Source organism: Aphelocoma coerulescens, chromosome 1A (genome assembly GCF_041296385.1).
Source record: "Aphelocoma coerulescens isolate FSJ_1873_10779 chromosome 1A, UR_Acoe_1.0, whole genome shotgun sequence".
NCBI classification, from domain to species: domain Eukaryota; kingdom Metazoa; phylum Chordata; class Aves; order Passeriformes; family Corvidae; genus Aphelocoma; species Aphelocoma coerulescens.
The window spans coordinates 52,033,332-52,044,818 of NC_091014.1; the positions used below are offsets into that span (position 1 = coordinate 52,033,332).

At 51.2% G+C, this 11,487-nt stretch overlaps 1 protein-coding gene across 2 annotated transcripts; it reads right to left on the reverse strand.

Moving 5' to 3' along the window:
* Positions 1-705: 705 nt before the first annotated feature.
* Positions 706-9,783, reverse strand: SERHL2 (serine hydrolase like 2). Of its 2 annotated transcripts, none has more exons than XM_069002343.1 (12): positions 9,707-9,783; positions 8,068-8,292; positions 7,883-7,996; positions 6,782-6,823; positions 6,028-6,047; positions 5,762-5,836; positions 4,893-5,002; positions 4,541-4,620; positions 4,175-4,209; positions 3,342-3,418; positions 1,837-1,930; positions 706-1,508 (listed from the first exon to the last, which is right to left on the reverse strand). In XM_069002343.1, exons 2-12 carry the CDS (start codon positions 8,213-8,215, stop codon positions 1,392-1,394), a joined length of 912 nt encoding a protein of 303 aa, XP_068858444.1. In that variant the 5' UTR covers positions 8,216-8,292; positions 9,707-9,783; the 3' UTR covers positions 706-1,391. The 2 variants fall into 2 exon arrangements, with proteins under 2 accessions (XP_068858444.1, XP_068858451.1); XM_069002350.1 differs by lacking the exon at positions 9,707-9,783 and adding an exon at positions 8,676-8,946.
* Positions 9,784-11,487: the final 1,704 nt, after the last annotated feature.

An 11,487-nucleotide genomic window follows, 5' to 3' on the forward strand; every position in this document is an offset into this window, starting at 1 on the left:
AGGAAAGATCAGTGGTTGGTACAGAGCCCTACCCCTTCTGGTGATTCCCTTTGTGGCAGCTCCCTCTTAGCCAAGTGTTGCAGTGCCCAGTCATCCAGCTGTGCATGGAGCTCTGCAGCCATGTCTAGGCCACGGGAAATTCCTGATACCCAGCACTGTTGCAAAAACATATGCCACTTTGAGCAGCCTGGTTTGGAAGGAGAAACCAGACTCTCCACGGCCTGTACCCAGCCCACAGAAGGCAGGTAAGGATGGCAGCAGGCACGTTTAGTTGTAGGGCAATGCTTTTGTAGTGCTCCTATAGCATTTGTGCAGCTTTAGACATAGTGGTAGGTGTGTGATCGAAGTAACCCACCCAGCCCCAGGCTTTTACACATTTATTTTACTACCAGCAGCCTCACTAGAGATGTGACCATAAATGTAAGGTGGAAGTGGTGGTAAATTCCAGAGAGCTGAGATAAAATGGATCTCCTCTCCTTAAAAATTCACTGCAGATCCAGTTTGCATTGCTTGCAGAGATGACAGGCCTGCCTGCTTCAGTGGGCTTTGTGCATCAATTTAACTAGGAGGCAGATCCTTAATATAGCCTACCTAAGGCAGACAGTGTGTAAAAATTGCTGCCTCCCAAGATGCATTTTAGCTGCTTGGATGAGCGGCCTGAAAGAGAAAGGAGGTTTGTTCTCCTACAGAGTCAAGAAGACAGACTTAACATTAGGACATTAATCTTTATTTAGGACAGAAATAATCTTTGCCAACTTTTCCATAATTTGTAGTTCTCGCAGCTGCTTCAGCTTGAGGATTTAGGGACATTCTCTAGCGTTCATTAAAATGGCCTTCTCTGCACAGGAGAGCTCTTATTTAAGCTGATTCTGAAAAAACCAGTAGTTCTCATAGTAGAAGAGACACTGAGGCCCTCTGAGCTCAGGCATCTACAGAAGTAAGCAGAGAAGCAGAGCTTGCCTTGTTTTTCAGTGGGTTAAATCCTGGGAGCAGCCTGTCTGCACCATCCTCAGGAAGGAGCCAAGATGAGCCACCTCTCTTGCAGTACCAAAGCTGATCTGCTGCTGTCACAGAGGGTGCCTCTGCCTGTGTTCTGCTCCATTTCAGGGTGCAAGTTTGGAGTAAGCCAAGGGAAAGGCCACTTTGGGGCTCTATCCCTGTACTCAGAGCTGGAAGTGGAGCAGGGACTCCTTCTCCCTTTGGCAAATAAGATATTTTGCTCAGCTCTCCTTCAGAGAACCCCTGGCAGACCTACTTCCACCCTGCAGTGAACTAAGCATAGAAAAAAGTTATCACGATCTGATGTTGGGTGCGAGGTAGGAATGGTGACGAATCTGGAGCTTGCTTGTTAGCTCCCAGTTCTCCTGGACTGCTGCAGCTGTGAGGGTTTCCTAGAGTCTGGCCCTGGTGTTCTGTGCTGTCAGGAAGTTGCTGATGATCCCAGATACCACCTCGGGCTCGTTCAGGTGCACAAAGTGACTCCCAGGCACCTCTACTAGCTGGATGTGCTGGAGGGAAAGGACACAAGATGTGGACCAGGAAAGTGTTCCCTCAGGCATACATTGTTTGCTGTGTGACACTTAGGGGAAGGGGCAGGGCAAGTGAGGCAGGAGAGAAATGGGAGGACCAGGGAACAGCTGGGTCCAGAGGGCAGCACTAACTTCGGACTCAGGCAGCAGGGACAAAGTTGTCTTCCTCCCCCCTGCCTCTGGTGTGAGGGCTATGCTGTTCAGGACAAATCACCTAGTGGAGGGTGTGCACCAAGATCAGCTGCTTCCCAGCTGCTGCTCCCAGGTTGGTGGCAAATAGAGATGCAAGGATGAAGTTTGCTCTCACCTCTTTGAGGGTAGACTCGAATGTCTCCTGCAGGGCTTTCACAAAGTGATTTCTGCTGGGCAGGTTGTGCGGTACCAAGAGTCCATCTTGTGATCTGAAAAACAACAGCAAGGCTCAGTATAGCACTCACTGTGCTTCCATTTGTCTTTGTGGCTATCCTGGGCAGAAGCAGTTGTCCCCAAGACATTGGGGTGATAGTCCCTGTTCTTTCCAGGCTGCTCATGAACAGCAGGGTGACAGGGTCAGAGGTGGTAGTCAGTGCACCGCACAGCTTGGCTAAGCAGCTATTTTCTATCAAACTCTCTGTAAAACCTTGGGTGACTGCCTAGTAGTTATCAGAGTGGAGACTGGCTAAATATTGTCCTCCCAGGGCTGGCTCTGTAACTGGTCTGAGAACATTGTTCCCTGCCCCCATTCTGCCTTCTGCTCTTAACTTTTCCTTAGAGTTTACACATCTCCTCTCAGTCCCTTCTGCCTCTCCTTGCTGCTTATTTAAACAGGGTATGCCCTGCTCAGAGAGAGAGGTACCAGGGCAGTTGCCCTGGAGAAGTCAGCATTAGATCTCCTGCAGAGCTAAGATCATGCTGCATCCTACTGTGCTGGTGATGGGACAAGGAGACATCCCAGGCTCAAAGGCATCTCTGTGGCCCAGAGGAGTTGATGTCATCACAATGTTAGATTTCTGTAACCTCTTATGATACTAAAACAGATCAGGAAGGCCAAAACTGCACCTCTTTTCTCAACTGCTAGCACTTCCTCTTGTTTTCTAGACAATCTTTTAACAGCACCCCACCAGCCAAGGTAGCCAGAGCCCTGCACACTTTGCCCTCCAAGGAGATGGGAATAATGCAGAGGATGACTCGCAGAAGAAGCTGTGCACCCAGACAGCTTAACAGCTTGTGGGGCTCTGTGCTCTGGGGCTATGTCCCCAGAGCTTCTTGCCCCAGGTGCCACAGGAGAGCTTGCAGGAGCTCAGTCAGGCCAGGGGCTCCAGAAGCAGCTGAAGGAGATGGAGACTGCTGTAGTTTCATGTGTTTGCTCAGGCAAGAGCTTTTGGGGGCAGGCTGGGTTGCTGAATGGAGTAGAGCGAGGTCAGAAGGATAGCAAGTAGGTGTGGTGCTGTGGAGGGTCACATATTTGCCAGGATGGCCCCTGGCTGTAGCACCAAGGAATGGAAAGTTGAGAGATGGGATTGTGAAGCCAGGAGCATGGGGAAGATGGGGCAGGACTAGCATTTCCTCAGTCAGCCTTGCACCTGAAAGTAGAGTGTCAGGCTGGCAGGATGTTCCAGTTGCGCTCTGCCTTCTCCAGGAGCCTGCCCAACCCAGGGCAGTGGTGGAGAACTGGGAAATACCTTCTCACATGTGGGGCTCTGCTGTTACGCCAGCTGGCCAAAGGTCTGGATGACTGGTCTAAAGGAAAGGGTAGTGGAGGACTGCTTGCTAGCCTTTGTTCCTTCCACTGAGGGAGACAGGAAGGGTTGGTTTGGCTTGTGCCTCACTCACACAATGATGAGAACACGGTCCTGGATCTTCTGCAGGAGCTTCACACACTGCTCCACCGTGAAGAACTCTCGACTCTGCTGCAGGTGCAAAGACAGAGAAAGTGTCAAAGGTCAGGGACAGCAGCTGGGGGCAGAGGGTGTCCCAAGCCCTCCTACACAATTGGCTCTGAAGGCTGAAGTAGCTGTGGCCCTGAAGCTTCCATGCTGGGACATGACAAGCATCCAGGCTGCACAAAGGAGTAGCTGGCTCTGCAAAGGCTCCTTTTGTCCAGCTGTGTTTCAGGGCTGCCAACAACACTGCCTGCTGGGCTGCAGCACATATGGGAATGATCTCATGGAGAAAAGCTTTAAAAATCTTATTACTAAAAAGGAGAGAGAGTACATTACCCTGGCTTCCATATCCTGGTAGTAGCACAGGTAGAGGAGGCCCTATTTGCTCAGAAGTGGCACAAAGCTATCAAAATACCAAATGTAAGGACTTTGCTCCACTCCCCTTCTTATTCAGGTCACCTGACAAAGAAGCTGACAGAAAGCATCCATCCCTCTGCTGCCTGACGAGTTAGAACAGCACGAAAATGTGGCCAGGAGGCCCTGGGGCGGAGGAACTTCTAAAACAATAAGCGGTAACATTTTCCAGTGACTCTGTAAGCTGAATCAATGATCAAGTGCAGGCCTTTAAAAGCAGCATTTAAAGGAGATGTGGGAATTAGGGAAGTGGAAAGTAAGTGGCTGGGTGGAGGCAGGGCCTGGCTCAGGGAGCAGGCATCCTCTGAGTGTCCTGTAAGGTCAGGGCTCCAAAGTAGCAGGGGGCTACATCAGAAGAGCAGTGCTTACCGTACGGGCTCTCATGTCTCTGTTATACACCAGCCCTGCCAAAAAAAAACAGGTTTTCATGTTTCGTAGGAGCAGGAGTTGTTCTGTTTTAACTCACTTTTGGGGTCTGCCTAAGACCTTTTGAGATAGGAGGAATAGGATTAATTCAGATTTCTCCTTTTTTTAATTTATTTTCTTTAGCTGTTCTAGGACTTGAGCAACAAATTCAGTTGCTGGAATGGAGCACTCTGCCTCCAGACTTAATTGATCCCATTCAGGCTGTGTAAATTTGTAGCTAGGGCACCCTGTACCCTGCAGAAGACAATGGCTGTTGGCACCAGTCCCTTCCCACACCCAGCAGTGGCCCAGCACCACACAGCCCCTTACCAGCGGGTGTCTCAGTTGCTCCTCGCTGCAGCAGGATTGCCCCACCTTCTGCTGTCAGATGGCTGTTTGCTTCTAAGAGCCTGAGGGAGACATGGCAGAGAGATTGTACTGCTGGAAGAAGGGAGGAAGGGAAGCAAAAATGGCATGACTAGGTGACAGTGAGCTCTCAGGCTGCTTCAGAAAGGAGCAGGAAGAAGCAGCAGCTTCTAGCAGCAGAAGCAAAAGGTCTTGCTGGGATTCCAGAGGACTTGAAAGGTGAAATGCAGGGACAGTTTTCCTTTCTCATTTGTGCAGCTGTAACTCTGTCAAGGTGAGGGCAGACAGTAAATGAAGAGGACGGATTAGAACCCACCTCTGCAGTGCTGCTTCGGGGCTCCGTGCCTTGGGGGTTTGCTGCTTTGCCTCCAGACTCAGTAATCTGTCAATCACCCTCCTTTTAGATTTCAGCCACGCCTCAGTGTCCTGAAACACAGAGAGGCAGGGAAGAGGAGTAACCCCTCTCTTCTGGATGATTTTACCCCTTATCAAAGTGTGGAAGAGGGAATTTCACCCTTCAACATCCCTCAGAACTGGTACCAGTTATGGGTACCTTATTAAAAATGCCCATTTCTGGGAGAAAGGGAACATCAATAATGCTGTAGTGAACTTACTAACTTTTTATCCTTGCAATTTTTTCTAACCCTTCCTACCTCATTTCTGAGTTGAGGACAACTCTCCAAAGTTTGGTATCTTTTGTCTCTCTGGGCTAGGGCTTCTGTACCGCTTCTGCCAATGAAAGCTCCAGCATCTGGTAGCAATGATGGCAAGTTGGGAATGTAGCTTTATGAACCGCCAGGAACAGACAAAGAAATCCACCAATCTTGTACCCAGGTCACCCAACAAGCTGTGGTAAAAAGATAACCTCAGCTGGCAGTTGCCTGGACAGAGGTTCCAGTTTCCTTTGTACAAGGGCTTGGCACAAACAAATTTCAGTGCTAAGGGACTGCAGGATGTGGAGCTCTACCAAGTGTGCCCCAAGGGCCAGCCTAAGGATGGACTTCAGTCTGTGCAACAAGGAGCAGATCAGTGCCTGCCAAAAGGAAGAGCCCTGGGACTTGTGTGACCTGCCAGGACGTGGTCACATCAGTGCTTTCTCTGAAAAAATGAGGAAAATTTAAAAAAAAAAAAAAAATCTGTTTTTCTATTTTTAAAAAGTGAAGGGAAGGACACATGAGATCTAACCTCTGGAGCCAGAAGAAAGCCAAGACTTTCCAGCAGGATCAGCCTGTCCACCATCTCAGGATAAAGGAAACAAAACTGAGGAGAGATGAAACAATAAGAGAATGAAAAGCTGAGCACTGAGTGATATCTTTATCCTGCTACATGGGAAAGGGGTCAGGGAAGGGCCTCTCCTCCCCTGAGCTCCAGGTCTGTCCCTTCATTCCTCTCCCATTTGTTGTTGCAGCTGCAGAAATCACAACCCCATGAAGAAATGATGCTTTACTCACCATTCCTGCCACAGCCCCACCTGCAAAGGAGAAAAGGGTGCTCAGTTATGCACAGAACAGCCCCTGGTAACAGAAATTCCCGTTCCCCACAGCAGGAGCTGCCTCAGAAATAAAAATGTGCATTGTACCATGGGACAAAGCCCCAGTGCAGAGGAGAGCTCTCCCAGCCCGCAGGATGCGGGCAGAGACCAGTGCTGTTGACCTGCTGTATTCCCCATCGTGTGCCATTCCCAGCACCCTCAGGCAGCAAAGGCCAAGGAGGAGTTACTGTTTAAAATGCCTTGGTGTGCAGGTCCTGTTAGCTGTGACCAGAGCAGCCCTGGGAAGCAAACTCCAAATTGTGGCAAAATTAAATCATACTCCAAGCTTGAAGGGATGAATCTTGGAGTCCAGTTCCCCTCAGCAGGCTTTATAGCCCACCAAATGGGCTGTCTGTTCCCAGGCCTTGTGGGGATCAGGCATGAAGGCCTGCTGTGAATTCTCCTGTGTAGACCACCCCTCTTTGCCAACTGCTGTTCCCTCCTGTGAGTGGGGGAAATGCTCACAGCAAGAGTTATCACTGTCTGTACTACACGGTCTTGAAAGCAGAGGCATTTCAAAAAAGGGCACAGATTTTTGAATCACTCAAGCAGGAACCTGGTACTTGACATAATATAATAAATATTCCAACCCAGCTCCTAGCAGCATGTCTTGGAAGTAAATTATCTACTGATTTCTATTAATCTCACATCTTACAAGAACTAGAGCCACTTACCCATACTGTGACCCATCAGGGTGAACCGTCTCCACTGCAAGGCTAAATGGCAACAGACAAAAACAGCGCTGCATTAGAAGCCAGAGCAGCAGCATCTTGCTGCTTCTCCTCTGACATGGGCCCTTTCTCCCAGGAGGGCTTTTGCACTGCCTAATTTGTTTCTTAATCCAGAAACTAAGCAGCTAAGTAGGCCAGTTTTAAAGAAAAAGAGCATTCACCACCTCATTTCAACGGTAGTTAAGTCATACAGCTCTCAAGCTCTCTCTGTATGTCAAACAAACTCCAACAAATTCCCATTCACTGCCAGACATGAGACTGGCAAGAAGCAGAGGAGCCTAACTGGGCAGCATCTGGTGGAAGAGAGAAACCTTGACAGAGCATCCTGCTGCAGGGCATTCTGCAAGACATGTGAGGACACAGAGCCAGGTCTGCTGCATTGAGGGATTCCAAGTGAAAGCTTTCTGCACCATTTAGCACATCAGGCTCTTCAGTCCATTTTTAGGGCACTCTGGGAGGCTTACAGGAAAACACCGCTCTATCTGTGCTGCCCATCTGAAATATACCTCCGTGAAAGATGGGGTTACCCTCTGGAACATCTGAGAGCTTCTAGAGGCTCTTGTGTACTGAATGAGGGATGTAAAACCACAAGTTTCACAAGTATACAGATAGTTACATCAGGAGTTATTAGGAATACAGGACACTTTGACTTTCAGATTTCTTTGTATGATACTAAAGCAAGTAGCAGACTGCCATCAGGGAGAACCAGAAGTTTCCAACTTACACCTAACACTGGTTAGGGGTCACTGACTGCTTACAAAAAGCCAGTCTGGCAAAACGATTTAGTTGCATCCACCACTTCACTGCTACTGCTTTTTTTTAGTATAGAAACACCCGGGGCTTACCATCTCTTCCTTTCCCAAAACAATGAGAAAGAGGGATGGATGCTTATTCGGTCACAAAGCACTGGCTAGCATCAAACTGAGAAGCAGGGGGAACTGATTCCTCTCCTGGCAGTAAATGCTGCCTGCTTGTTGTAAAGAGCAGGACTAATACAGCACCCCCTGCACAAGCACCCACTCAAGGGTTCCTTCAACTACCCACCTGCTGCCACCCGCCGCACGTCGGTCACGTAATCCAGGAAATGGTAGGGGCAGCCTGCAGGTCGGTGGGACGACAAACCATGGCCAGAAAAATCCATTGCCACGTAGTAACAACCTGAAAGGGAAAGAGTATCAGATGTGCAGCCCTGCCACACAACACAAGCCATCCTGATGAGCCAGACCTACCTCTGGGGAGCAGTGGAATGAGCTTGTCAAAGGTGTTGGCATTGTCCAACCAGCCATGCAAACACAGCACAGGGTGTCCCTCCGAGGGTCCCCAGGCCTTGGCTGCCACATGTCCCCAGGGCACAGGGAATTTCAATTCTGAGAACATGCCCAAAATAGGGTGATGTCCTTGGAGAGTCACGTGCTTGGAGTAGGTCCCAGGGGTCTTGTTAATGGTCTAAAGCTCTGAAAAGAGTAATACAGGTCTTTAGTAACTCACCAGCCTCCTGTGGTCTTAATTAGCAGCTTGCTGATTTATAGCTCCCCATTCAACATCCCAAGCTGCCGTTCCTGACTGCCTGTTTGGGGGAATCCTCCTCCCAGCACGTACTAGCTATGCTCCTAGGAAGAAATAAGCTTTCCCTACGCAGGAGGAGAAAGCCTTATTTCTGTCTCTGCAGCAGCTGCAACACAACCAGAAGGCGCAGGAGATCTGGCAAGAGGGAACCATGCAGAATTCCCCCAGCTAGCTGCAGTCAGCCAGGCACCTGTCCTGGACCAAAAAGACAGTTTGGGGAATAAGGATGTTGCCTCCAGCATTAGACTGTTACCACCTTGTTCTCCTTTACCTTGGTGCTTCTCTTTCGCACCACCGGTTGGCACATTCACGAGAGCAGTTGGCTCCATGCTGCGCAGCAGGTCACTGCTGCCACCTGCCTGCGCACCCCTCAGGGCCAGGGAGCTTCCATGGGATATGGGTCCACAACCTGCCAGGCACTTGCTCGACCTCAAACCATCTCATCTACCTGACAGTCACTGACCCTTGCTCAAGTCCCAGTTCCTGAGTGAACCCAGTCTCTGGGGACCCTCCAATGGTGGTTTAAACATCTCCCTTTTACCCCCGAGCCATGGGCAACCTGACTACCCCTATCCCCATGTCTCTCATGTCGTATCCCCTTCCAGGTGACTCATCTTGCGTACCTGCTCCCTTAAGTAGCCCTCTGAGACCGCACAGCAATTAAATCACGCTACAACAAGTCCTTCATGAGCCCATACCTCTCTAAGGTGTGAGGAAAGAGGGGGTAGGCTGCTGTCAGGGCCCTGATGGTCCCAATCAACCAAGCCTGGGGCTCCCCATAAGTGTGTTTAAGCTCGGCCCAGGACTAGCCGCAGCAGTCCCGCAGGAGTGCCGGCCTCCATCAGCGACGCCCTCGCCCCAGGAACCGTGGCCCTGCCTGCTGATCACGGGGCTGTGTCTGACCCGAGCTGCCCTCGCCGGGCCAGATCCCGGCAACCAACCGTGGGCTGACTTTCCGGTGTGACCATGACCTGCCCTTTCCTGACGGCCTGGGCTCCTGGCAGAGCCTGATGGCTCTACCCGGGCAGTCCTGCCTGGGCCCAGCGGGGCTCCAGCTCTGGGGTTCCCCCGGCCCCGGGGTGAGGCCTCCCTGGGCGGGCAGGAGGCGCTGCTACATTCGGGCCTTCGCCTCTGGGCGCCCTGGAGCGCCTGGTCCCGGTCCCGGTCCCGGTCTCGGCCCCGGGGAAGGGCTGCCTGGGGACAGACCCCCGCCCGGCGCCGAGAGCAGCCCCCGGAGCGCCACGGCCGACCCGGCCCCCGCTCCCCGCACCGCCCTCCCGCGGCGCCCCGGCCCCTTCCTACCGCTCCGTGCGGCCGGGCCGGCTGAGCAGAGGCGGCGGCAGGGCCGGGCCGGGCAGGGCGGGCCGGGCCGGCTGCACCGCCCCGCTGCCCGCCTCCCGGGGCGAGCCGGCCTCCGCCCCCGCCTCTGTCTGGATCGGGCTCAGTAAGAGGAACCTGGACGTAACGATGGCTGTGGGGTCTGAAGCTGCGAAAAACCTCCTGGGCATGATAGGAATCTCTGACGAGTTGAAATCAAGGAGGTATGGCTGCGTCCTTGACTACCTCCAGAAGACATATTACTGATGACGGAAACTGCCTGTACTGTGGTGACACAGTGTGAGATGTTTTAACTGTGACCCAGGAACTTCATATTGACATCAAACAGGCCCAATGTTCGACGCCAACACTGCACTTCTGTCACTCTCTGATAGAGAGACTCTTCTGAACTCCTAACTCTTGCTGGAATTGTGTTGCTTCAGGGACAAGAGTCACCCTCCCGTACTGTGACCCATCGCAGTGAACTAACTCTACTACAGGGCCAAGCTGCCACAGATACACAGCAGACAGCACTGCCTTAGCCGCTCCACTCCTCTTCTGCGAAAACAGACCCCTCTCAGATGGAGAGGTTTCTATACAGCTTGCCTCATTTGTTGCACAGAAAGGTGGTGTCTGCATAGACCAAATTTCAAGAAAGTCAATACCTACGTATGGCTGCTTGCTGGTGCCTCTCATTCCCTCCAGCAGTCAGTCTGCTAGGCCTAATGCAGACCACAATTCCTCTTCAGTCAAGGACTCTGCGGTCAAAGGAAGCGAAGTCAAATCACACTGTGAGCAGTGGGACCCCCTGCTGGAACAGCTGGAGAAAGCGGGATGAATGTATGTTCTTAGGGAATCATTTTTATATTGGTAACTGAAAGCCCTGTGTTCAGTGCAGCACATCGGTCTCCTAAATTACACAATATATTTTCAGAACAGCCTAAAAAGCTTGAAAGAAACCAGTGTAGAAGCTTAAAGCCCTATTTCTCCTGCCTAGCTCTAGCTCATCCTGGCAAAACAGGCCCTGCACCATGGCAGTTGAAATGTAACCTTGGGGACCCATCATTGAAAAGAAACAAAAGCGCTGTGTAGCTCACAGCCTCCTCTCCTTGTGAACCATTAGAAAGGAAATCAGAACGTGAATTTTTACAGGTTTGCAAAGTGTCCAGTGCCTTGGTTTTTCTTAGGCCTCCATGCTGGAGGAGCAGGAAAGCAGACTACAAGTGCTGGGGATCCTTGCAGAGGGCGAGAGGCCACAGTAACTTCTACAGCTTCTCTCCTACAACTGTCAGAGGTGGGTGGCTGATTACAAAAGGTGAAAAGCAAGAGACAGCTTGGCAGAACAGATGTGTAAAATGCATGCAATAATCAATTGCTGCAGAGGGCAGGGCCCTCCTCTAAATTCCTGGAATTCCTCCTAAAGAAGCCACCAGGCGGCAGTGTAATTGTTAGGCAGTGGCTGCTGCTAGGCTTGTGGTTCTTCAGTCTATGGCATGACTTTTGAGGAAGAGGACCCTGTGCCATGAGGAGTTATGTGGGCTGTTGGCACACATTCCAGTGGTTGGTGGGACAACAGGCCATGGCCAGGAAAATCCATTGCCACTCATGAGCCAGATCCACTTCTGGGGAGCAGTGAGATGAGCCCACTGAAGGTGGTGACATTGTCCAGCCAGCCACACAAGCACAGCACAGATTATCCTCAGGCCTTGGCTTCCACCTGTGTTTGGGGCATAGGGAACTTCACCTCCAGGAACTTGTACCCACAA